The sequence below is a fragment of the Scyliorhinus canicula genome, chromosome 21, assembly GCF_902713615.1.
Source record: "Scyliorhinus canicula chromosome 21, sScyCan1.1, whole genome shotgun sequence".
NCBI classification, from domain to species: Eukaryota; Metazoa; Chordata; class Chondrichthyes; order Carcharhiniformes; family Scyliorhinidae; genus Scyliorhinus; species Scyliorhinus canicula.
This window is the reverse complement of record NC_052166.1, coordinates 61654361-61680412: the sequence shown is the minus strand read 5'-3', so window position 1 is coordinate 61680412 and position 26052 is coordinate 61654361. Positions and strand designations below refer to the sequence as shown.

The window sequence follows — 26052 nt, the reverse complement described above, 5'->3', positions numbered from 1 at the left end:
TTAAGAAAGGTAGCAGTGATAATCCTGGAAACTATAGGCCGGTGAGCCTCACGTCGGTAGTAGGTAAATTATTGGAGAGAATTTCTCAGGGGCAGAATTTATACCCATTTGGAAAAAATGGACTTATAAGCGACAGACAACATGGTTTTGTAAAGGAGAGGTCATGCCTCACTAGCCTGATCGGGTTTTTTGAGGAGGTGACAAAGATGATTGATGAGGGGAGGGTGGTGGATGTTGTTTATATGGACTTCAGTAAAGCCTTTGACAAGGTGCCTCATGGCAGACTGGTACAAAAGATGAAGTCACACGGGATCAGAGGTGAGGTGTTAAGATAGATACAGAACTGACTCGGTCACAGAAGGCAAAGGGTAGCAATAGAAGGGTGTTTTTCTGAATAGAAGGTAGTGACTAGGGAAGCACAGTAGCACAGTGGTTAGCAAGTCATGCTCCAGGGTCCCAGGTTCGATTCCCAGGTCACTGTCTGTGTGGAGCCTGCACGTTCTCCCCGTGTCTGCGTGGGTTTCTTCCGGGTGCTCCGGTTTCCTCCCACAATCCAAAGATGTGCGGGTTAGGCGGATAGGCCAAGCTAAATTGCCCTTAGTGTCCAAAAGAGGTTGGGGGGGGGGGGTTACTGGGTTACGGGGATAGGGTGGATGGTGCTCTTTCCAAGGGCCGGTGCAGACTCAATGGGCTGAATAGCATCCTCTGCACTGTAAATTCTATGGCTAGAGCTGTTCCACAGGGATCTGTGTGCTGGGGCCTTTTTTGCTTGTCGTATATATAAACGATTTGGAGGAAAATGTAGCTGGTCTGATTAGTAAGTTCGCAGATGACACCAAGGTTGGTGGAGTGGAAAATAATGTTGAGGATTGTCAGAGGATACATCAGGACATAGATAGGTTGGAGACTTGGACAGAGAAATGGCAAATGGAGTTTAATCTGGACAAATGGTAATGCATTTTGGTAGGTCTAACATAGAGGGGAAATACACCATAAATGACAAAACTCTTAGGAATATAGAAAGTCAGAAAGATCTGGGCGTGCAAGTCCACAGAAGGTGGCAACACAAGTGTATGAAGTAGTCAAGAAAGCTTGCCTTCATTGGAGGGGCATTGAGTATAACAACTGGCAAGTCATGCTACAGTTGTATAGAACCTTTGTAAGGCCGCACTTGGAATATTGCGCACAATTCTGGTCGCTGCACTACCAGAAGGATGTGGAGGCTTTGGAGAAGGTGCGGAGGAGGTTTACCAGGATGTTACCTGGTCTGGAGGGTTTTAGCTATGCGGAGAAGTTGAATACACTCGGACTGTTTTCATTAGAAAGACGGAGGTTGAAGGGTGACCTGATAGAGGTCTGCAGGGTTCTGAGGAGCATGGAATGCGTTGATGCGCAGGCACTCTTTCCTAGGGTGGAAGGGTCAGTCACCAGGAGGCATAGGTTTAAGGTCCGTGGGGCAAAGTTTAGAAGAGATATGCGAGCAAGGTTTTTTACCTAGAAGGTGGTGAGTGCCTGGAACGCGTTGCCAGGGGAGGTTGTGGAAGCAGATACATTAACGGCATTCAAAAGACATCTCGACAAATACATGAATAGGGTGGTATAGAGGAGATGGCACAAGGGTTTTGGCAAAGGTTGGTATCATGACTGGTACAGGCTTGAATGGCCGCGGGGCCTGTTCCTGTGTTGTATTGTTCTTTGAATGGCGCAGCAGGCTCGCTGGGCTAAGTGGTCCATTCTTGTTTCTTTTTTTAAAAATTTAGATTACACAATTATTTTTTCCAATTAAGGGGCAATTTAGCGTGGTCAATCCACCTACTCTGCACATTTTTAGGTTGTGGGGGCGAAACCCACGCAGACACGGGGAGAATATAGACACATATAGACACATAGAACATAGTACAGCACAGAACAGGCCCTTCGGCCCTTGATGTTGTGCCGAGCAATGATCACCCTACTCAAACCCATGTATCCACCCTATACCCGTAACCCAACAACCCCCCCACCCCCCCTTAACCTTACTTTTTAGGACACTACAGGCAATTTAGCATGGCCAATCCACCTAACCCGCACATCTTTGGACTGTGGGAGGAAACCGGAGCACCCGGAGGAAACCCACGCACACACGGGGAGGATGTGCAGACTCCGCACAGACAGTGACCCAGCCGGGAACCGAACCTGGGACCCTGGCGCTGTGAAGCATTTATGCTAACCACCATGCTACCGTGCTGCCAGGATTCTGCAGGTTGTATTTTTTTGTTGCGGCGCTAGTAGCCAATAAACATTGCAGCAAGCTGTAGCCTTCTTACTACCTGACCAAAGGAATAGCCACCTTCCCTGTGACCTCCACAATGAAGAAAGTTGGAGTGGCAAATTCCGACACTTTTGTTCCTCTCCCGAGCCGCACACACACCATCCCGATTTGGACCTTGTGGTGAATGTGATTCACACTATATATAGTTGCCAATATCACTCCATGTATATATGTTTGTTATCTACCCGTTGTAAGATCAACGCTGTATATAGTTGCCAATATAACTCCGTGTATATATGTTCACTATCCACCATTGTAAATGCAGTTGCACTATCCGACCACCAGGGGGAGTCGCTCTGGGAGTACGCGAGAGTTTGTACTGGGCTCCTCCCTTGGCTCAGCCCAGGACTCCTCCCCCTGGGACCGAAGTATAAAGATCAGTGCCTTAGAGCCAGCCTGCGAGTTCACCTGGAGTTCAACGACGAATAGGCTGGCTCTGTTGTAAGTGTATTAAAGCCTCTGTTCAGATCCAACTACACGTGTTCGCTGAATTGATGGTTCCATCAGACCCATAATAATTTTTCCTTCATTGTCGCTGGATTTGAAATCCTGGAATTCCCACCCTGATACGAGCCTTTCAGCTGTCGAATGGGGGAGGCCGATAACCCACTTCTCGAAGCAACGGGCAATCAGAACCCCCTTGCCAATTGGATCATCGCAAAATCGATCAATGTCACAAGCAGAGGCTTTGTTAAGAGTCAATCCAATGCTGCATGCAGCTTTTTATTTATTTTTCAACGTTCACATGAAGCATAGACACTTTATTTTAAGAACTGTATAAAATAATGAGATTCTTGCTTTGAAGCAATACTGTATAGTTCAGAAAACAAGAAACAAGAGCGAGGTGACGAGAATCTTCAGAGGATCGTAAAATAATATGGCACAGAAGGAGGCCATTCAGCCCATCGAATCTGTGCCAGCTCTTTCGAAGAGCAATCAAATTGAACCCACACCCCGGCACTTACCCTATATCCCTGCAATTTTATTCCCATTCAAGTATATGTCCGGTTCCCTTCCGAAGGCTTCTGATGATTCCTAACAGACAGTGCATTCCAAATCCTGACCTATTGCTGCAATGCTTCACCTCCCATTGCTCCTGGTGCTTCTGCCGATAATCCTTTAATATTGTCCCACCACAACTGGAGAAGTCTGGGGAGTGCATTGAAAGCTCACAGGCAATAGGTTTCATATTCGGCAGATATTTTTCTTTAATTCATAAATTATCAAAAAGACACTAATGAGTTATAAAAGCTTCATGTTAAAGAGTGGCATGCCACAATAGTTAAGTTTTTAAAAACTTTTTTTTAAAACCCCTCAACTGTTATTTTGTAGTTCGAAATGTTCTATGTTCTATGAAAGGATGGGATTACATGCTCCCAATCCAGTCCGGCTCATCACCATCTCCATGGTGACGCATGCATTTGTGTTTCTCAATTGCATCTGTCCCATTGCAATATTCGATGGGGAGGACAAGCTTGGGGTGGGCGCTAGCCAACTGAAGCTCCCTCCACTATGGCTGAGTCAAAATGATGGGTCTGACTGAGGTCCAGGGAAGCAGTTTTAATGTTTTCCCGCTGTTTGGTTATGAAGCAAAATCATTGGTGTCATTTGTGGTCAGGCATGTCAGCCAATTAATGCATGCTAAAGTCTTACATCTCCTTTAAGTGACAACTTGCCCTTTGCCTTTCAGCAATCTACACTGGCACTTAATCACTGCTTGTATCCACAATGCTCAGTTTGAATTTGGCAGCGCTCTATTCATACTCGAGTCCTTCCACTGAATCTCTTGTTCTACCAAGGCCTTTCTTCAGCCAGCTTGGCAGTTTTCGGCTGTTGGTATCTGCTTCGTCGACCCTTCAGCACCCTTTTGCCCAAGTAAATACGTATAATTCTAATTCAAGCATCCTTCTGGTCGGTGAGGTCATTGCGAAAGCTCTGTGCTCTTCAGGAATGTAGTACTTCCAGATTTTGATGCCGTGTTTCAACTGAAGACAGGTGCAGCAATGATAATTGGGTGCAGGTTCAAAGAAATGTACCATGACTGGATGGCATGCAAGCTGCACAGGGCATCCTATTTAATGTTCCCAGTTGAGGTGAGGACAGCTGCAGAAGGTATTGAAACCCAAAGGTGCAATTGCTCATGTGGAACATAGCATGGCACGCAGGCGCAGGCCTGTTTATGTTCAATGACACACAGGGGTAGGAACTGTGACAACAGTGGCATAGAGGAGGTGGCATTGTAGAACATATCTCCCTTACATTGAAGCTTCAGTGAGTAATCAGATACAAATATTGAGCATGGCGTGGGAGGTTCTATGTAGTTTGGTAACTGGACTGTAATACATGCTGGCTTGCATTTTTTCTCTATTCATTCACTGAAACAATAAATGAATCCATGTAATTCTGATCATTTTACAATCTGTTAATGTACTTTCGAGAAACCTCCTAAACTTCCTGCATTTCTTTGGAACAGTCGCACATAGGAGATTGGCGGGGGCGGACGAGGGGGAGGGGGTGGTGAGGTGCAAGGCAGGTGAGAAACAACCTTTAGACCCGACATTTATCTTTTGGATGTTGTTGCACCTTCTCAGTATTTCCAGCATGTTCTGTTTTTAGATCAGGCTTCCAGTATGTGTGCATTGTCCCTCAATGTCTACACAAAAAATGTAATGTGCAGATATCTTTCAAATATAGTACAGACGTTAAAATTACAGCGGCCCCGTGGTGGACGACATGTGAGTAGATTTTTAAAAAAGAATGCTCTGATAGATTGGGAAATGTTTTAACAGTCGGCAATATAATTGACAAACCCCACCCCTCCTCTATTACATTTGCAAATACACTTTGACCTCAGTGGGTGGCGACTGATGACGTGCGCAGTTTGTTTGCTCCCAGATGCCATCTTCCGATTTTCCCATTCCAGATCTTCATCTGTGCCTCATCATTTCATATTGGTTTAGCGTTCGGTCTCATTGAAGGCAACACGTTAACGCGGGTTAGAAAAACAACGGGCAGCACAGAATGCATCTGGGATGGCAATTCCTGGTGTTATGATAAGTGTACAAACACATTTTAAAAAATGACCGTGTAAGCATCTTGTCCCTTTGGCACCAAAGGTTCTTTATGGAGAAAGGTGATACAGCAACTTCGACATGTGAACATTGGAAGGCTCGATGCTGTGTCCACTCATGCATTAGTGCCACAGATGCAGACAGTGCAAAGCACCAATGGAAATTGTTCACCCACAGTTAGAACTGTCTCCAGTGGACTTAGTGTCAATAAATAAAACATTTTCCGTATATGATAAAATGGCACGTCCCACTCTACATGATATAAAAATATATAAAATAGGCCCATTGCTGGACCTGGCCATCTCCTTTATGCGCTGCTAGCGTTTGAGTCAATCAGTCATCCTTCGGGCGGTGCATCCCCATTAAACCCGTTTTGTGGTCTGATCAGAGAATGAAGGTTTGTTTCAATCTGCAAACTTGTCATTTTTGGCCTCAGAATACTTCCGATCCCTTTGCGAGTAGCTTTGTTTCAAAATATTAAGCCACCTGCCCCAGTGCTTGGAGACGACAAGTGACTTGTGGACGCACAGTTCGTTCTTACAGGCCCCAACGTTCATAACTGCGTTTCATTCTTTGCCTCCTCATTAGAAGGGAAGAACCTACATGAGCTGCTTTTCTGGCTATGGGAAACATTTTGGACATTGGCCAACGGGTCTGAGCGTATCAGGTACCTAATTGAATATACAACAAAAAAGTTAGTAACAGTAAAATGCTTAACACAGGGCACTGAAACCTCCTGTATCTCCCTTCAAGCTGGTTGGCATTTAATGAGATTTAGAAGGTGTCAGAACTTGCGTTTATGCAATTTGCCTAATATCATGGCGACTTTGATGAGCTGTTAACTTACTCCATTCTCAGGTGAGCAATGGACCTTGAAACTTTAGAATTGCCTGATTTAAATAACCGCTATTGAACTAATTAGAATTGATAGAAATAGGAAAAGATCATGATCCCCACCAGCCTGTTAATTTCTAATAGATGGCTCGCAATTATTTTCTGCCTAATTAGATCCTTCGACCTCATCTATCCATTGATCTTTAAGAGATACAACTAATTGCAAAATAGAACAACTATTTCCTTTAATGGTCTTTATTTTGAATTTTCCATCTATCTATTACCATTGTGTAGAAGATGTTACTCTAGTTCCTGGTTTACTTCTAAATTATTCATTTTAACTTGTGTCCCTTGAATCCTTTACTATGGTGAACAGTTTACCAATCCGCTTTATGTTTGGTTCACTTCAATGCAATTCAAGTCGAAAGATTTTGAGCTCAAGTCTCAAATTAATTAAGCTGACACCTCAATCTAATACTAAGAGGGTGCTGCATTGTTGGAGGTGCCCTCATTTGAATGGGATATTAACTGAAGGACCTGGCTACCTATTCAGGTGGGCATAAAAGATCCCGCAGTACCAGGAAGAGATGCAAAAGCATCCCAACCAGCATCCATCCTTCATCTAACTCCACCAAAAATAGATTAACTGGTCATTTGCTGTGTACAAACGATCTATTGTATTTGTCGACATCATGACAATACCTACATTTCAAAAGTAGCTCATAGCAATGTTTTGAGGTAATGGCTCAATCCAATGGTTATCCAATGACTCGGGGGGGGGGGGGGGGGGGGGGGGGGGGGGGGACAAAGCCAGAAGAAGGTTGGAAATGATTTACTTAACTGACCGACTGCTATTGTGCAATTCTTTGCTCCCTTCTCTCAACCTCAGCTATTAGTTACATCGCTTTCAAACTCTCCCTTGTCCTCTAGTGAGCATTCCGGAAGCAACATTTCAGGTTGCATTTTGTTTGCTTAAATAACAGTATCGTTACATATCACAAACAATAAGGGACCTCGCACTGATCCCTGTGGTAGGCCACTGGACATCAGCCTCCAGTCACACAAACAGCCTTCCACCACCATCCTGTCTCCTATCACTAAGCCAGTTTTGGCTCCAACTTGCCAAGTTACCCTGGATTCGGTGTGCTTTTACTTTCTTTATCAGCATCCCATGTGGGACCTGAAGGCTTTGCTGAAATCCATATAAACTAGATCAACTGTAGTAGCCTCATCGACTCACCCGATTATAATCTCGCTCTGACAAAGCCATGCTGACTATCTCGATTCAAACCTTGCCTCTCCAAGTGGAGATTAATTCTCTCCTTCAGAACTTTCTCCAATAATTTCCCTATGACTGATATGAGATATGGTCTGTAATTCCGAGTTCATCTCTACCACCCTTCTGGAAAAATGGAAGTACATTAGCTGTCCTCCAATCCTCAGGCACCTCCTCTGTGGCCAAAGAGAGGAATTAAAAATTTGGGTTGGAGACCCTGTAATTTCTTCCCTTACCTTCCAAATCAGCCTGGGATGCAATTCATCCAGACCTGTGACTTTGTCCACTTTCAAGCTTAGTTCTGTGACTAATACTTGCTCACTCCAGATTTTGAACTGTTCAAGAACCTCACAGTGCCCCCCCCCCCCCCCCCCCCCCCCCCCCCCCCCCCCCCCCCCCCCCCCCCCCCCCCCCCCCCCCCCACTCCCCGGATTCTGTACCTACATCCTTCCCCTCCCGAGTGAAGACAGATGTGAAGTACTCGCTTGTGGGCACAGGCATTTATAATAGGGGAAAATGACACAAATATCTCACAAAAACGTGACAAAAGAAATCAAAATTTGGCAAACATAACATCTTTAAATATATTATGGACAGACGGTCCACATCTAACCACCTAGTGTCAGCCATTATTCAGTAACAATAATTTAACCTCTTTATTCATTCACTCAAGGCCCATTTCAGAGACCTGAGCAGAAAGCCTAGTCAGACACTTGAATGCAGTGTTGGGAGGTTGCTACACTTTGGAAGGTGATGTCTATGTTCTATGTCTTTCAGATGAACTACCAAATTAAGTTCTTACTTGTCCTATTAGGTGGACATTTAAACAAACTCTATGGTACCACTGGAAGAGGAGCAGGGGAGCTTCCCCCCTGTGTCTTGGCCAAAGTTTCCTTCATCCAACATCACCTGGACAGATTATCTGGTTATTAGCCTTATTGTTGGTCATAAACAAGCTGCCATGTGTGTCTACATTGGAGCAATGACTGCATGTCCAAAGTTCTTTGTTGTGCTGTGAAGCACCTTTGGGACATTTTAAAGATGCGAAAGGTGCCAAATAAACGCAAGTTCCTTCTTAATACCTGTGAAACAGCAACAACATTTTGGTGGAATGGAGCCCACAAATTTGTTGGAGGTAGGGTGTACGTTAACTGTGAGGGGTTATTTTAATTTGAATATTTTCAGACTTTATCAGAATTGTTCGGCAAGCATTTTCTAACAGCTTTCACGCAATCGAAATTGAAGCACTCCGATGATATGGTGTGGTAAGTTACAAATCGTTGAAGAGGGAAGGGGTGAAGGGGTTAATGCCAAAAAAAGGTTTATTAAAGAAGCACCTCTCCCTCGACAGTGACCCTGCATTGTTAATAACGCTGCATCTGCTAAATTGGTCAGAGTGCGTTTAGGTACATACACTATGTCGTTCAGCTCCAGTCGAGTGTCAGGAGGAGGATTAATCAGAATGTAGGATAATGTATTCTGATGGTCGTTCATCTCATCTGCAGGAAAGGGAAATTAGAATCAGATAAGAAAACAAAAACCCATTACCCTCCACACAAATTCAGGTTATGCGCGGAATGTCCTAAGTGCCCTCTCTAGACCGGCACCCATTTGGATTCATGGTCTATTACCTCTCCCCATGGAGACATTGGGAATAATTGAATCAGTCTCCTCGTGGCTGTTCAAAGATTGAGGCAGCCTGTTTGTGTTGCTTTGGTGGGAGGTGTGATGTCCCCCTGTCTCCCCACCTTCCACCACTGACACAGAGCAAAACACCGATGGTCAAGTTTACCCTTGACGTACTTGACGTACAAAGTTGTACGTTTCATTTTTAAAAAACCATTAAATTAAAAGCAAAATGCTCAAACATATATTCCTGTCGCCATGTCAAAAATCCGTTAAAATTCCTAAAGCTGTTGTCTGATATGGACCCTCGTTAGATTGGGGGTGGGGAACATTTTTGAGTCTGAATGGTCCCAAGCACTGTTCAAGTGGAATTAAAAATCATAGCTAAATCCAAATATCAAATATTTCCACGTGAGGCATGTGCTAATAGAAAAGCAGTTAATTTTTGTTATGCCGCATTGTATACAGACTCATTTAACTACAGTGAAGTTAACTTTGCACCAGGACTGGCTCAAATCCAGTGTTCACAACTCCCCAGTCTAAACCCACCATGTAGACATCCCCTGATCAATTGGTGAAAATGCCATTAACTCTAGAGAGGAAAAGATGGGGAAATACGCATACTCAAACCCCCACACACAAATCTGTCAAAAACTCTTCAGTGTACACTTGTGCTTTGACTTTGTGCTTTACAAAATGACTACAGTTGCACCCTTGTACACAGGTTTTAGTCCCAGCATAACAGTTATCTATGAGCATTGTCACTCTATTGGTTTATTTAGTCTGCCAACAGTGGCAAACTGTGTTCCCCTCCCCCACTGTGACGTGCTTTGCAGCGGCCTGTCATCAGCTGGCAGCAAGTTCTTCCATTCCCACCACTGTCAACAGGTTTTTCCCCTTGTTCACACCCTCTGCTGCTGGGGAACCTGCAGCGGGCGATTGGGGCTTGCCGCCAAAAGATCCCGCCAGAGAGAACAGCCAGAAACGTTTGGCCTATGCGTTTACATTCCCCATTGAAATGACCTGCAGTTGCAGCATCAACATCTCGGCAACGATGATGTCCAAATCAGCCAGATCTTTTAATGGAGCCTCATTAAGTGCAAAACCTAATGGGACAGTAGTTACATGTTTATGAGAATACAACCGCAGTACAAGATACATTTTGCCACCGTGCACATCATTGAATAAAAAGAGATGGACATTAGCACAATTGTGAACAATAAGGACATTTTATAACACACCTCATGTGCTGTTATTCCCCACCTGTGGAAAACAGGTTCAAATGCACAATCAACGTTTTATAATACCATCCACCTAATAATTGCAGATCTTGAAGGACTTGCCTGTCCTATTTGCGGAAATGATCAAGGATCATTCATGTAAGTTTGCGTTTCCAGAATCCAAATCGAAGAGATCCGAGCGTTACAGGTGTGTTATGAAAAGAAGTTATCGCACAATGGATCCACTTTGAAGCCGCATGGCTAGCTCCAAAGTTTGAGATTGTGCGATAGCGTGAAGTGAACATAGGGATATTGATCCCACTCAGACCGACGCTCATACTTCATGGTGGTCACTCATGCAGACAGATAAGAAGCAATGAGATTTTATTCTTTTTCAGTGTTCTGTCTGGAGAGGTGGAAGTTATGTTTCAACTCTTCGCTTTCTCTGAGATACTGGCGAGACTGATGGGAATAAGATAGGTATCCCAGAAGATTTCTCTGATGCATAAACACATAAATAAGGCACTGATCAGTTTACTTTGCAAAAACAAGGTCAATGCAGACCGACAAATTTCATTGCAGCATGACGGAAGGCTGGTTTTCCCCGAATGTGTCCCCAAATGTTTGAACAATCAGATATCTCACCTGGAAATCAAACTAATTGTTCAGCCAGCGTGTTGCTGGTCAGACTATCGCCTCAAGTGTAATCTGCGTGGAGCCCAGCTCTGTGACTTTTCCACAGCTGATCCAGAATACAAGGAAGGCCACCAGTCGAGTCACTAACACCTGGATTTGTACCAAAGGCTGTGACAGTTTCTACACGGATTTATTTGAATGCTTCAGGCAGGAATCCTTTATGATTTAGATGTTGCATCACATGAGTATTGCAAAATCCTTTATGATTTATGGCGTAGAGTATCACAGCTCCAGGGTAAGTCTTTTGTAATCACTTCTCAGTGGGAGCTGGAGTTGCAACCAATTCTCTGGGCCTGTATCATTTTTGTTGGCTTCAGGAAGTCTAGCAACGAGCTAAATATTTATAGCTAGTATTCTCAAAATGGCAATCAAGTGGCACAACCACTTAAAGGGTGATATTAGCCTGTGCAGAACTTTAATGTCTTCGAACAAAAATGTTAACCAGAATTTCTCACATGCTAAGATTTCCTTCTAGACTTAATCTGCTCCAATTGTTGGCTGGATGCTCTTGGTTATTATTCTTCATAATTTCTATTTAAAATTCAAACCTAATAAAGATTCCTTAATTAATTTGAACATGAAGCAACATTTTGCTATGCCCTGTCACCATGTATGGATTTTCACAGTAACTTCATTGCAGTGTTAATTTAAGCCTACTTGTGACGCTAACAAAGATATTATCTAATCTGGCAGTTCATCAATAACAAAATATCCCAAGGTTGCATTTAAGAAATTAGACGGTCTCGATTGATAATTCTCAAAAAATAACCCAATTTGTAAAGTTCCCTCCAGGAGAGGGAAAATCAGTATCATTAATTAATTGGATTGTTTCAGCAGCAACCAAACTTGTTTTTGAAGACCAGTCACATGTTACAAAAAGATGTCTTGTGCACATTAACTTTAATACGATTTTTGAATGTTTAATTATGTGGGATTGTTGCTTTGGGGGATCATCTTGCACTCTTCTCTGCATTGGAGAAGCTCGCTTGGGTTTTAAAAGCACAGATGAACTGAAGATCTTCAGCATTCACTCACTCTCTGAGATCTTTCTGCCAATCATTCATTGCATTCCGACAAGGACTGTGCTGCCAAGGCAAGTCGCTGGCTGGAAAGTGCTTGCGAACACCAAGAGGCCATAAACGATGCTCCTTAATTCACTTTAACAGTTTGAAAACTGTAGGTGGATGAGCACATTTGTTCTCAATGAAATGCTTCTCGTTAACATCTCTCACCAGCTAACGCTAGAAAATGTAGCTCCTATATAATACACAAGGTACAATGGCCTGGACTTTCACCAAGTTGGGTGAAGCCTCAAAACGTATGCTTAGCCGAGAGCTCAGGCCCCTCATGTCTCTGGCTCTCTGGTCTTTGCTGTTAATTTCATAATGTTTGTTTACACAACGTTAAGCGGTTTCAAGGCTTTGAGGTTTTTGTTATCAATACTTTATAGAGTGAATGGTGGAGAGTTTTATTAGCTTGCATGTGAAATGGCGTTTTTACAACATAAGAGATGGTTGTCAATTAAATACTCTTTTTCAAAGCTTTTCTTTTACTCATACTACAGTCGTCACAGGGTTCATTGGTTTTAGACATTGTATAGTAAGGGACTCAATGGGTATTGAAGTGCCATAGCTTGACAGAGCGCATGAGGGACATTGGGGGTAGGTGGAAGGGCAGAACCTGTGGAGCAGGCAACGGGGGTGGGTGGAAAGGCAGAGCCTAGTGTAGGGGCAATGGGGGTGTGTGGATGGGCAGAGCTCAGCATGGGGGCATGAGGAGCTATATGGGGTGTGTAGGGGGGTCATGAGATGATATGAATGGGATATCGGGAGCTATTGGAGGGTGAATGGGGTGTGAGGGCTGGTGAATCTGTGTTTTTAATTTAAAATGGGACAAAGTTCGACCTCACTGAGGCAGACCTTTTAAATAGACCGACACGGCTACATAAGAACCTGTACCCCCCCTCCGATCCTCTTTGTGGGTCGGTTGACTGGTTCCAGCTGCACCTGCACCCCCCCGGCAATGAAGATCCAACCTTTTCAGAGCAGTTTCTCCTGAGGCCAGCGGGCTGAACTGGGAACATTCCTGACTCCGCAACCCGCATCAAGGATCGAACATTCAGGCCTATGTGGTTGCAAACTCTGCACTCAACATCTGGTGTGACTGGATGACATTTTGGGCTCAGTTTCCTCTCGTCAATAATGGAAAAGTTGCCATTTGTGAAAAATAGGATTTCCTGCTTACAGTATTCAAGCTAAGAGTTAATGCAAATTATGGATAAGAGGAAATTCAGCACTGAAATACGAGCCTTCAGTCATGTATCTTGCATTTGGCAATTGGTTAAATGAAAAAGGACACATCGCTGCCATTTATAACTCAACGCCTCGACATTTGTGGTGTTTTACATGATTTTATTTTCCATTTTTGTTTCTCCAAAATATGTCTAACTCCAAGATCCTCTTGGATCCTTCCTTCGACCACTGCAAAGGGGATGATAATGAAACTCTCCACTTTGCACGACAAGACGCCCTTCTGCCAAGTTGGCTGCGCTGCGGCAGCAACAGGAACTTGGCATGTGGGAGAAATGGCCATTGGAACCCCAGTACTTAACTGAAGGAGGTTTAAATTTTGGCTTTGGACACGCGTGTAGAAGGTGCCATATTGGATCGGTAAGCACTCTCTCAATTTTCAGCTTCATCGAAGTCAATGGATTGGGGACAAGTGTGAAAATCAACCCCCATCTTGTTATTAACATCAACATCCACTGGTAGGTCTTTCCAATAGTTCTCCCAGAACACCAGTCAGTTTTAACATCAAACAGTTAACAGCTCGGTGGATAACAAGGGTTGCCTAATGAGAGAAATGGAGCATATTGCTGCTGCCACCAGCACAGATAGACACACAATGCCATTGGTTTACTGAAATGTGAATGAAGCCCACTGGCTCATGAAGGTAACCCTGCTCCATGGAAGAAAGCCCAAATCCCTGGTAACATGCAGTGAATGGTAACACTACCACAGTCCCAGTATGTGGCCTTTAGGTATTACAGCAAGAGGAGGCAGAACAGATTATCTTCAAATCAGAGCAATTTGAAATTCCAACTCTACCACTCATCCCAAGTTTTCCTTGTGTTTTTTTTTTAAACAAGTCTTTCCTTTGGGTAATTATCACAGTAATTCTTCAGAGTCACAAAGAGGAGCAGCTAACTATTATGTTCCTTATGTGTAAGAAGTATCAGCGACAGGATGGTTCCTAAATACTGGGACTCACCAGATGGACTGCAATGACCCACTGTAGCCCAGTAAGAAGTCTTACAACACCAGGTTAAAGTCCAACAGGTTTATTCGGAATCACGAGCTCTCGGTGAGTGAACCCGATGAAGGAGCAGTGCTCCGAAAGCTCGTGATTCCAAATAAACTTGTTGGACTTTAACCTGGTGTTGTAAGACTTGCTGTGTCAACCCCAGTCCAACGCCGGCATCTCCACATCATGGCCACTATAGCCCAGCACTGTGCTATGTTAAAACATAGATCAGCGTTTCATCTTTTTTGCACGGTGCAAGATGAATCGGAAAAAATAACTTGTTGAAAAATGTTTAGAGCAAGGCACTGAATTGTTTGAATATCGCCTGTAAAATTACTCTTTAATTTGGTTTGGTCTTGATTGACAATTGGGTCAAGTCCAGTTGAGATTGTGGCTTCTGATAACAAAGCAAAAACTGTCTCATGTGGAGTGAGGAACAGAGTTAACAACTGCAGGTCAATGACCTTTGTCAGAACTGAGTTCTCTCCAAACATGCTGCCAGACTTGCGTAGCATTTCCAGAATTTTCTCTTCCTATTTCAGATGTCTGCTGTACTTTGTGTTTTCTGGGATGTCAAATCCTTACCACAACACGGAGCATTTTGGACAAAGTTAATTTTCAGTCGCAGGGCACTTTAGATTGAGGGATGCATGTGAACAACAAAAGTGATCAGTTTTGTATCATTATGGTAAAAATAAATTATTATTGGTCATTCTGTGACTGCTTAATGTAGGTGCTGCACAATTTAAACATTTATTTCAGCAGCTTTTAAGAACAATAACCGTGCTGGAGGTTATTGGAGGTTCAATTGAGGCATTTCAAAAGGGAGTTAGACTGTTATCTGCAAAGGAAGAATGTGCAGGTTCACAGAGAGAAGCTGGGGGAATGATACGAGGTGAAATGTTCTTTGCGAGAGCTGGTGCAGACACGATGGGCTAAATGGCCTCATTCTGTGCTGTAACAATTCCCTGATTCTGTGTATAAAATTATTCCATCTCTCTGCATTCAAACCCAAATGGACTAATGCCTGCAATGAAATAGCTTAGACTGGGGTATGATGCAATCTATCATTAAGTAGCATTGACAACAGTAGCTTCTACTCCAGACCTAAATTGCTGAACCCTAAGTTAGTGACTCATTCATTCTGCTATTTCACTTTGCTACAAAGTCATTTCTCCCACATTGGCTATTTTTGCCACATGTTTCACTTCCCCTAAGAGGAGGGGAAGAGCCTTGGAGAGGTACTTAATCAGCACTGGTCTAACAATAGAGAGATTCACGGTGGCCTTGCCTGCAGAGGAGATTCTTTTTATTCATTGTTGAATTGTACATCACAATTTGAAATCCAATTTGTCCTACTCACCTGTTCTTTCTCATTTTCCAGTATTCCCCCCCTGCTTATCAAGTAACTCATCCCCCATTGAAAGTTGCTGTTCAATCTACTTCCACTATTTAGGCAATACACTCCAGACCAGACTTGTTTCTAAGCATGGTCAGATTGATATATTTGGAGTGAGGCAAGCAGATTGAAGTGTCAAACATGGGATGGTATTTTTTTTTCTTATAAATTTAGAGGACCCAATTCTTTTTATTTCCGATTAAGGAGCAATTTAAGATGGCCAATCTATCTACCCTGCACATCTTTGGGTTGTGGGGGTGGGACCCTTGCAGACACGGGGAAGATTGTGCAAACTCCACACGGACAGTGACCCAGGGCCGGAATCGAACCTGGGTCCTCGGTGCCGTGAGGCAGCAGTGCTAACCACTGCACGGGATGGCAAATTGTGAAGCCATTGTTGTTTGGTTTTAATCTAGGGAAGTGTTTGGTTTTATCTAGGGAAGTGTTTCTATGGCATTGGTTAGGATCATGCACAGCTCTGTATACTTCACCAATGGTGTATGAAAATACGCCTCTTTTCCCTGTCTTGTTGAATAGGTCAGTAGCTAGGGGCCAATATCTCTTGTTTCTAGCTCTGGAGTTTGGGCATGGCATCATTCACTGCCTGCGTTCTAGTTAATAATCAAACAATTGCAAAGGTTTATCCGCCTGTCACTGGTCAACTCAGAAAGTGGTCAGTCACTATGGCCCAGTATGTAAAGCACCTGCTTTTAAAAGTAAAACATCAAAAGGCATAATGAGCATGTACAAGAGATAGAAGGGTAGGACACAAATTAAAACAGCAAGGGAGGGAATAAAAATAACAATCAATAAATGAGGGAACCATCAGGGTAGGAAAACACAAATGTGAAAGAAGGAAACCAAAGCTGTTTGGTCAGCTGTGACCACGATTCAGTTCCAATCGATAACATTTTTCATTTTAAAAATTGCAACCCAATAAAGCCCAAATTTAATAGCTTGACAATTTCCCCAGATGCCAGGAAGGGGAATCTCTCTCTCCTTTGTCCAGAGTCTCTGGCACGTTTTTCCTCAGAAGGCAGTGAAAGCAGAATCTTTGAAGGCAGAGAACTGTGGGTTGAGGTTACAATCAGATCAGCTGTGATTATTATTATTATCTTATTGAATGGCGGAGCAGGCTCGAGGGGCCGAGTGGCCTACTCCTAACTCATATGTTTGTATGTTCTGGTGTCTGAATTTCTGTAAGGGCCTGGATTATTAGCCTTATAGGCAATAGTTTTAATAGTTTAGGTTAAATACCATTAGTATATTAAATACTACATGTGGGCAGCAAGGTAGCACAGTGGGTAAACTATTGGTTCACAGCTCCAGGGGCCAAGGTACGATTCCCGGCTTGGGTCACTGTCTGTGCAGAGTCTGCACGTTCTCCCTGCGTCTGAGTGGGTTTCCTCCGGGTGCTCCGGTTTCCTCCCACAGGTCCCGAAAGACGTTCTTATTAGGTAATTTGGGCATTCTGAATTCTCCCTCAGTGTACCCGAACAGGCGCCGGAATGTGGCGACTAGGGGCTTTTCACAGTCACTTCACTGCCATGTTATATAAGCCTACTTGTGACAATAAAGATTATTATTAAATATTTTCGTAGTTTTAAATCTTTGCCTTACCTAAAGCTGCCCTCATTTAGCCAATTTTAGCATAGAAACCCTTATGGTGGTCAGTTACAAGGGAAGCAAAATTATCAGGCACCTTCGCAAAGTAAATCAATAAATAATAAAAGTTCATAAAGTTTACAGCACAGGGCCAGGCCCTCCCGCCCATCATATCTGGCACCGGCCATAAAGCCCCTGATCTATTCTAATCCACACTCTTTTCCACACTCGCTCCGCACTCTTGTATCCTATGGCGTTTCAAGTGTTCCTGCCTTGACCATGATTTTCTTTGAGAAGCAAAATGGGAGTCAAATGTAATCTTTTTTTTTCAGCTTGATGTTAACTATCTTCTGGGCAGCTGATAACTCTTTGCTGGCCACTGGTATAGCTTGGGATGTGTGGTAGGCAGACAGAAACATCAACGTGATTCGTATGCTGGATATTGTAGTTAGGCGAAACTTCCATGAAACCTTATTTGGGCTCTTCAAGCAACAAAGAAAGCACACTGTATGAAAGAGATGCCAACATTTATAACAGATAACCTAAAAATTGTCTTTTTGGGAGCGGTCAGGGGAAGGGAGAGGAGGGATAGTACTCATTAGTACGGATAAATTAGAAACTGAATTCGCAATCCCTCTCGCACATTTGCAAATCTTTTGTACTACCTGATCCAAGTATCCAATATTGTGCTGTGTTTCTGATTGTGGGTGCGTGGACGTATAATCAAAGGTGTGTTCCATGCACAGTTGTGAGTAGGCGTGCGTGTGCAGGTGAGTGTGCAGGTGTGCTTGTGGAGGTGCGCATGCGTTTGGTGTAGCTGGAAAGGTTATTGGAAGAATTAATATCATTTGACTCATTTCAGACATTATGGGATGGATTTTCAACTTGCCATCCAGGAAGATCTACTGGAAATGAAAATCGTACGGGGCTCCACCCAAGGTCGGAATCGAACCCGGGTTCCTGGCGCTATGAGTCAGCTGTGCTAACCCAACCTGCCGCCCCAAGGCTGGGCCTCTTATTACTAGTCCGCTGACATCATCTCTACATTATCATCGCTCGCTGAATTGGATATCCTTGAGGATGCTGAATGTACCATTCCTGCTGGAGAAATTCTAAAACAGTGCAGGAAATATTATGAGACAAAGAAAGATTTGATTTTCCCGAAGCAAAGCGATTGTTTGGTTTAATTGAGGGAAATGAGAGTATACTAGCGGGTCAAGTGTCTGGGAAATCCTTAGGACACCAACATTCCTTGGCACATTGCGAAATATACAATGGACATTACATGGTAAACTGCTTTCAAAGTTGGCATCTCCTATTTTATACAATGTCTGTGGAGGGTCACTATGTCACCAGGGAGAGACGTTACCTTGCAAATATCCAAGGTTTACACGATTCATCACATCACTGGCCGTTAAATTTGCTACATCCTCTACAGAACACACACACAGATACAGAAAGAGAGAAAGAGATTGTAATAGTGTTCGAGCTTCAAGAATAGTTTATATGCTGTCAAAAGAAGGGTACTCTGAGAAAGAGAGAGGGGGCCAGAAACAGAGGAGGTTGAGACTGCTGTGGAAAACATTTCTACTCAATATCTTTCTCCGATTGTAAACATGCCAACAGCTCTGTTAAATGTTCTCACGGCATCTTCTTTACATAAATATTCTTTTCCCCAAATTATTCAGTTTACACAGCAAACAACAACAACATTTATTTATATAGCATCTTTAATGGAATAAAACGTCCCAAGAAACTTCATTGGAGCGTTATAAAGCAAACTTTGGGCGGCAAGGTGGCACAGTGGTTAGCACTGCTGCTTTACAGCGCCAGGGGCCCGGGTTCGATTCTGGCCTTGGGTGACTATCTGTGTGGAGTGTCTGCGTGGGTTTCCTCCGGGTGCTCCGGTTTCCTCCCACAGTCCAAAGATGTGCGGGTTAGGAGGATTGGCCACGATAAATTGCCCCTTAGTGTTCAAAGATGTGTAGTTTAGGAGGGGTTGCGGGGATAGAATGGCCTAAGACGGGCACTCTTTCAGAGGGTCGGTGTAGACTCGATAGGCCGAATGGCCTCCTTCTGCACTGTAGGGATTCTGCGGAAAGTTTAAGACCAACCACATTAAGGAGATATTGGGATATTATAAGAAATTCAAGGATAAGTTGGCACCCCTGATGGTGGGGATGTTTGAAGAAGCGATAGGGAAGGGGGTGCTGCCACAAACCTTGGGGCTGGCATCGATTTCACTGTTGCTAAAAAAAGATAAGGATCCGGCGGAGTGTGGGTCGTATAGGCCTATATCACTTCTGAATGTGGACGCAAAAGTACTGCCGCAGGTACTGGCGGGTGGGCTGGAGGAGTGCATCCCGAAGGTGATAGGTGAGGATCAGACGGGGTTCGTGAAAGGGAGGCAGCTGTTTTTGAACATTAGGAGGGTTTTGAACGAAGTTATGGCACCGGCGGAAGGGAAGGAAACAGAGGTGGTTGTGGCATTGGACGCTGAGAAGGCGTTTGACCGGGTAGAATGGGGGTATCTGGTGGCAATTCTGGAGCGGTTTGGGATTGGACCAAGATTTGTGAACTGGGTAAAGCTATTATATAAGGAGCCGAAGGCGAGTGTCCGCACAGACAATATCAGCTCGAGAAACTTTTCTCTCCACCGTGGGACGAGGCAGGGATATTCTATGTCCCCCCCTGCTGTTTGCACTTGCGATTGAGCCATTGGCCATCGCATTAAGAAGTTCGGGAGCATGGAAAGGAATAGTGCGGGGGTGGGATAGAGCATAGGCTGTCCTTATATGCCGATGACTTGCTGCTGTATGTGTTGGAACTGAGTGCGTCGATAGGAGGAATATTGGAGCTACTGCGAGTATTTGGGTCTTTCTCGGGGTACAAGCTAAACCTGGACAAGAGTGAGTATTTTGTGGTGTCTCGGCCAGGGTGGGGGCAGGGGTGGGGGAGCTGCCATTCCGTAGGGCAGGGACTCACTTTAGGTATCTGGGGGTGCAGGTTGCCTGGGAGTGGGGGAGGCTTCGCAGATACATCACTAGTTTGGTGGGGAGAGTGAAAGCCGGTCTAGCAAGGTGGGATGGTCTCCCTCTGTCACTGGCGGGTCGGGTATGGGCGATTAAAATGAATGTGTTGCTGGGATTTCTGTTTATTTTTCAGTGCCTACCGATTTTCCTCCCAAAGGCTTTTTTCAGGGAGATTGAGGGAAGGATTACCTCATTCATATGGGGAGGGAAGGTGGCCAGAGTGAGAAAGGTGCTGCTACAGAGGGGAAGGCAGGCAGGGGGTTTGGGTCTCCCGAATCTGATGTCCTACTACTGGGCGGCGAATGTGGGGAAGGTGCAGAGCTGGGTCAGAGGGGTTGAGTCCCAGTGGGTCAGAATGGAGGAGAGTTTGTGCAGGGGGTCGGGACTGAAAGCACTAGCAACAGCGCCGTTCCCGATAGCTCCGGGGAAATACTCAGGGAGTCCGGTAATAATAGCTTTATTGAAAATCTGGAGGCAGTTTCGCCAACACTTCGGGTTGAGGGCAGGGTCGAGGGAAATGCCGATTCGGGGGAACCACAGATTTGAGCCAGGGAGGTGGGACGGAAGCTTTCGGAAATGGGAAGAGAAGGGGATTAAGACGCTGAAAGATTTGTTTCTTAGGGGTCGATTTGCAGGATTGAGGGAGCTGGAAGCGAAGTATGGGCTGGAGCAGGGAGAAATGTTTAGATATATGCAGGTTCGAGATTTTGCTTCCCGGTAAAGCCGGCCTCCACATTGCTGGAGGAGGTGCTGACGATAAGGGGACTGGAGAAGGGGGTAGTGTCAGCGGTGTACGGAGCTATGTTGGAAGAGGATAAGGCACCACTGGAAGGGATCAGAGAAAAGTGGGGGGAAGAGTTGGGAGAGGTTAAAGAGGAGGGGGTCTGGTGTGAGGTGCTCCGGGGAGTGAATGCCTCCACCTCATGTGCGAGGTTGGGGCTGATACAGCTGAAGGTGGTGTACGGAGCGCACCTCACGAGGGCGAGGATGAGCCGATTCTTTGAAGGAGTAGAAGATGTGTGTGAGCGTTGCGGGGGTGGGGGGGGGGGGGGGGGGGGGGGCTAATCACGTTCATATGTTTTGGTCCTGTCCAAAGCTAGAGGAGTACTGCAAGGTTTTCAGGGTAATTTCCAAAGTGGTGCACGTTAAACTAGACCCGGGTCTCCGGGAGGCCATATTCGGGGTGTCGGACCAGCCAGGGTTGGAAACGGGTGCGGAGGCCGATGTTGTAGCCTTCGCCTCGTTGATCACCCGAAGGCGGATCCTGCTGGGATGGAGAGCGGCCTCTCCACCCTGTGCCCTGGCGTGGCGGGGGGACCTGTTTGAATACTTGACCTTTGAGAAGGTTACGTTTGAACTGAGGGTAAGGACGGAGGGGTTCTACAAGTCATGGGCATTATTCATTTTGAATTTTCAAGAGCTGGATAACATCGAACATTAGTTGAGGGGGATGGGTGGGAGGGTTGGGGGGAGGGGGGCTGTGCATATTAAGGATGACTATGGGTAATCCCGGATTCCTTTTTGTCATTTGTTTATGTAAACATGCGGGCTGATGTTTGGGGTTTGGTGGGAGGATGGGGTCGTTGTTATTGTTATGGGGATTGACATATCATTGCTGATTATTGTTTATTGTTGGCGGCTGTAAATTCGGGAGAAAATGTGAAAAAGGGTGAGAATAAAAATACTTTTAAAAAAGGAGATATTGGGACGGATGGTCAAAAGTTTGGTCAAAAAGTGTGAAGGAGGAAAGTGAGGAAGAGAGTGGGAAAAGATTTGAGGACAGGACTCCAGAACCTGGAGCTAAGGCAACTAAAGGCACCGGTGGTGGAACAGTTAAAATTGAGAATGCTCCAGAGGCCTGTCCACCACCAGCCTGGCACGCAGGGTTCCCAGGTGGCACTGGCAGGTTTCCAGGTTGGCAACGCTATGCGTCAGGCTTTGTCCGGGGGGCCTTGCAAGGTTGAGCGGGGGGGGGGGGGGGGGGGGGGGGAAGGGGGGGGTTCTCGGGGGCCTCCCTAAGTTTGGGGGTTGAGAGTGGTGGGGTCAAAATAGTGTGGGGGCCCTGAAAGATTGCGGAGGAAAGATCAGGGTTGCCAGCGAAAATGGTGCCCTGATCGGTGAGGAGCCTTTCCTGCTCCAAAATCTCTCTAAGTGCGACAGAGATAGGGAGAAACTCCTCAAGGCCCACAAAAACCAGCAAAGCTCTGTTGAATAGCCGGGTGTTTTCCGGTGCTATAGTTGACGAGAAACGCCACCTATACACACCGTTCAGCGGACTTTATCTACTGTCTCGCGAAGATTGGGGCACCATTTTTAAAGGCTGCCCCAGCGCACAATGTTTCACTTGCAACTCCTCCGCCCCCCCCCCCGCCCACCTCTGGCACTGCCCCCCTGGCAGTGCTTGGGTAGTGCCCAGGCATGAGCCTCGGCCCCCACTGAGCGCTGCACTCACCTGAGCTCCTCTCGGAGGTCTGCTCGCCAAGCCTTGGGATACCAGTGAAGGTTTGTCCTTGGTCTGCCCTCATGCTGAGGCGAATGATCAGTCTTTGGCGGGGTTGGGAAGATGATTCAGGCATAGAGGCCTGATAATGAGATGATAATGTTTGCAAATTATGTTCCTGACGTTGAGCATTGGGAAATGAGCCCCCATCATTGACGGAGAGGGGACAATCGTGTTGCGCGTTTCCTGGTGCGAAATTCGATTTGGGCTTAGAACATCGAATTCCTAGAGTGCAGAAGGAGGCCATTCAGCCCATCTAATCTGCACCATCTGTCCGAAAGAACACTCTGCCTAAACCCACTCCTCTGCTCTATCCCTGTAACGCCCCCTAACTTGCACATCTTTGGACACTAAGGGGCAATTTAACATGGCTAATCCGCCAAACATGTTTGGACTGAGGTTCACGTGAGATTTTCCACCCCTGTCATCGAACCAACCCGACAAAAATGAGAATGGAAAATCCCGGGTCCCGTTTAGGAGGAGCTGACTTGACAACGATTTGATTGGTAACTTCCAGATCAGCTTTCTGCTGAACAATTGCGGAGGTACCTCAGGAAAACCGATCTCTCGCTGTTTGGCTGGGCCAACGGCAGGGAGGGAAGAGCAGGGAAAACGGCCAGGGTAATCTCGTGTCCGCGTTTAATGAGTCTTCAGAAAGAGCAGTTTCCTCAGTCTGCAGACAGGACTTTTGGCTTTGTTTGGAATGCAGAAGGGATGTCAAAGGATGGGAGAGCGAGGAAGGGTGGAAGAGAGATGGGAAGCAAGTAACCACATCGACCCTTAAACTCATTTATACCCTTTGCTTCAATGGCTGTTCCTTGTCGGCTTTCAGCAAACCAGTGAACCATTAGTGTAAAAAAGATTCTTCTTACATGCGAGACTGTGATTGCGATACTTGGAAGGGAGCCTTGCTTGTATGGAGTGGAGATTAAAGGGGCAGAAAATATCGAAGGGTTTGACTGTGATTTCTCAATATGTCTTCTTGGACGACAACGAGTCCTGTTGGGAGCTCAAGTTCACAACACCACTGCTCAAAAGTGGGTGTTAACAAAGAACCTGGGTGGTCTTTCTAATTTGCATTCACTTCCTGGGCATCAAAACATAAATCCCAATATCTCTAAATTCTTTATCAAACCTTACAACAGAGCAACATTTTCCACAGCAGCTCTGTATAGACCAGGATGAAAACGCTTTATTAACACTTTAACTGCTGCGTAAAAGGTGGTTAAAAAGCTTTCTTCCACTGTAGTTCCTCATCATCTCCTCCCTGTGTGGATGAGTTTTAGAAATCAGATACGTTAAAATAACAATGCTTTAATTTAGAGTTTAAAAATATCTTATAAAAGGTTAGCAATATCTGCCCAAAATATTTGCAAAACACAGTGGCTTACACAAAAGGGGGACTAGTTTTAAACAATTGTTGCTGGTAATTCTCCTCTGCAATTTATAATGGACAAAATTATTTTTAATGCATGAACGAGTATATTTTGAATTGTACATTAATGCTAAGTTGATATAATTTTGAAATACTTCTCGTGACAAAGCCTCAATTTGTTTTTTAAAAAAAAAACGTATTATACATGGAAGGCAGCACCCACCGTATCCTGTCGTGGGCAAACCCAAATGCTTCATTCTGTTTTTCACCAGTTCGGACAACTCTTGCCTTTCTGATCGATGGTACAGGTTCTGCCTCTGTTGGTTGATCTTTTCATCGGTTTTACTCGTCTGCCTGTTGCCTTTCCTGCTCAGCCTGCGGGCCCACTGCCTGCTCTTGCGTCTCAGCAAGGGGTGCTCTGATTGGTCGCTTGAAGTCGAGTTCCGATGAGACTTCGCCGCCCAAGGGTCCTTCACATCTTTGGTGTCTTCACAGTCCTCCACATTGATTGAGATCTGAGACTGAGAGAAAAGTGGGACGTAAGAAAAAAACAACACGGGTAACTCCCCAATCTGTCACATAATTGCTCAAATCTCAAGCAGCCAAGTTAATAATTTTTTTTGTTCATGGGATGTGGGCATCACTGGCTGTGCCAGCATTTATTGCCCATCCCTAATTGCCCTTGAGGGGCAGTTAAGAGTCAACCACATTGCTGTGGGTCTGGAGTCACATGTAGACCAGACTGGGTAAGGATGGCAGATTTCCTTCCCTAAAGGACATTAGTGAACCAAGCGATTACAACGATCGACAATGGTTCCATGGTCATCATTTGACTTTTAATTCCAGATTTTTGTTCAATTCAGATATCATCATCTGCAGTGGCGGGAATTGAACCTGGGAACCCAGAGCCGTTCTCTGGGTCTCTGGATCACTAGTCCAGTGACAATACCTCAACACCAATGGATTTTGCTGGGATGGAGGGAGTCGGAGCCCCCGAAGTTGGGAGTGTGGGTCAGCGATATGGCGGGGTTTCTCAGTCTGGGAAAAATCAAGTTCGCCTTGAGAGGATCAGCTCAGGGATTCGCCCGGAGATGGCAGCCGTTCATCGACTTCTTCAAGGAAAATTGAACGTCAGCAGTAAAGAAGGGGGAGGGGAGAGGAGGGGGGGGGGGAGGAAACCAGGAAGCATGGTAATGTTAGATAAGGACAGGCATCTTAGTATATGGGTAATTAGGGAATAGTAGGGCAGTAGGGGACGTCGTATTCTGTTTTTTATTCTTTTGGGTGTTTTTGCATGTGTCGGTTAAGAAATATTAATGTGTTAAACTTTGAAAATTACAAATGCTTCAATAAAATATTTTCTGAAAAAAAAACACCTCTACACCACCCCCTCCCCAGAATTCTAAAAACTGTATCTTAGAAATGAAAAACAACATTAGTCCCACTATTGCAAAAGAGCAAAAACAATAGAAACATACATTGAGAAAGGTTAGTCACCAGAACCGTCTCCAAGCTTTCCACAAGAGTCCATTATTTATTTTTTAATTCATTGTGGCCATCGCCGGTTAGGCCAGCATTTATTGCGCATCCCTAGTTGCCCTTTGGAGGGTGATGGTGAGTTGCCTTCTTGAACCGCTGCAGTCTCTGGGGTGTAGGTACACTCACAGTGCTGTTAGGGAGGGAGTACCAGGATTTCGCCCCAGTGACAGTGAAGGAACGGCGATATATTTCCAAGTCAGGGTGGTGAGTGACTTGGAGGGAAACCTCCATGTGGCGGGGTTCCCAGGTATCTGCTGCTCTTGTC

The 26052-nt window shown here is 45.1% G+C and overlaps 1 protein-coding gene across 9 annotated transcripts in view; it reads right to left on the bottom strand.

Annotated features, from left to right (window-relative positions):
* Positions 1–2998: 2998 nt before the first annotated feature.
* si:dkey-21e5.1 (potassium channel subfamily T member 1) overlaps positions 2999–26052 on the bottom strand; it is a 401511-nt gene continuing 378457 nt past the window's right edge. For 6 of the 9 annotated variants that reach the window (XM_038781761.1, XM_038781755.1, XM_038781756.1 and 3 more), the window contains 4 exons: positions 24472–24769; positions 18711–18773; positions 8907–8991; positions 2999–6053 (listed from right to left, as the gene is read on the bottom strand). In XM_038781761.1, the coding sequence (XP_038637689.1) occupies positions 5936–6053; positions 8907–8991; positions 18711–18773; positions 24472–24769 (564 nt within the window). In that variant the 3' untranslated portion in view covers positions 2999–5935. Of the gene's footprint in view, positions 6054–8906; positions 8992–10678; positions 10837–18710; positions 18774–24471; positions 24770–26052 lie in introns of all 9 variants that reach the window. The other 3 variants (XM_038781759.1, XM_038781760.1, XR_005458485.1) reach the window with 2 other exon arrangements.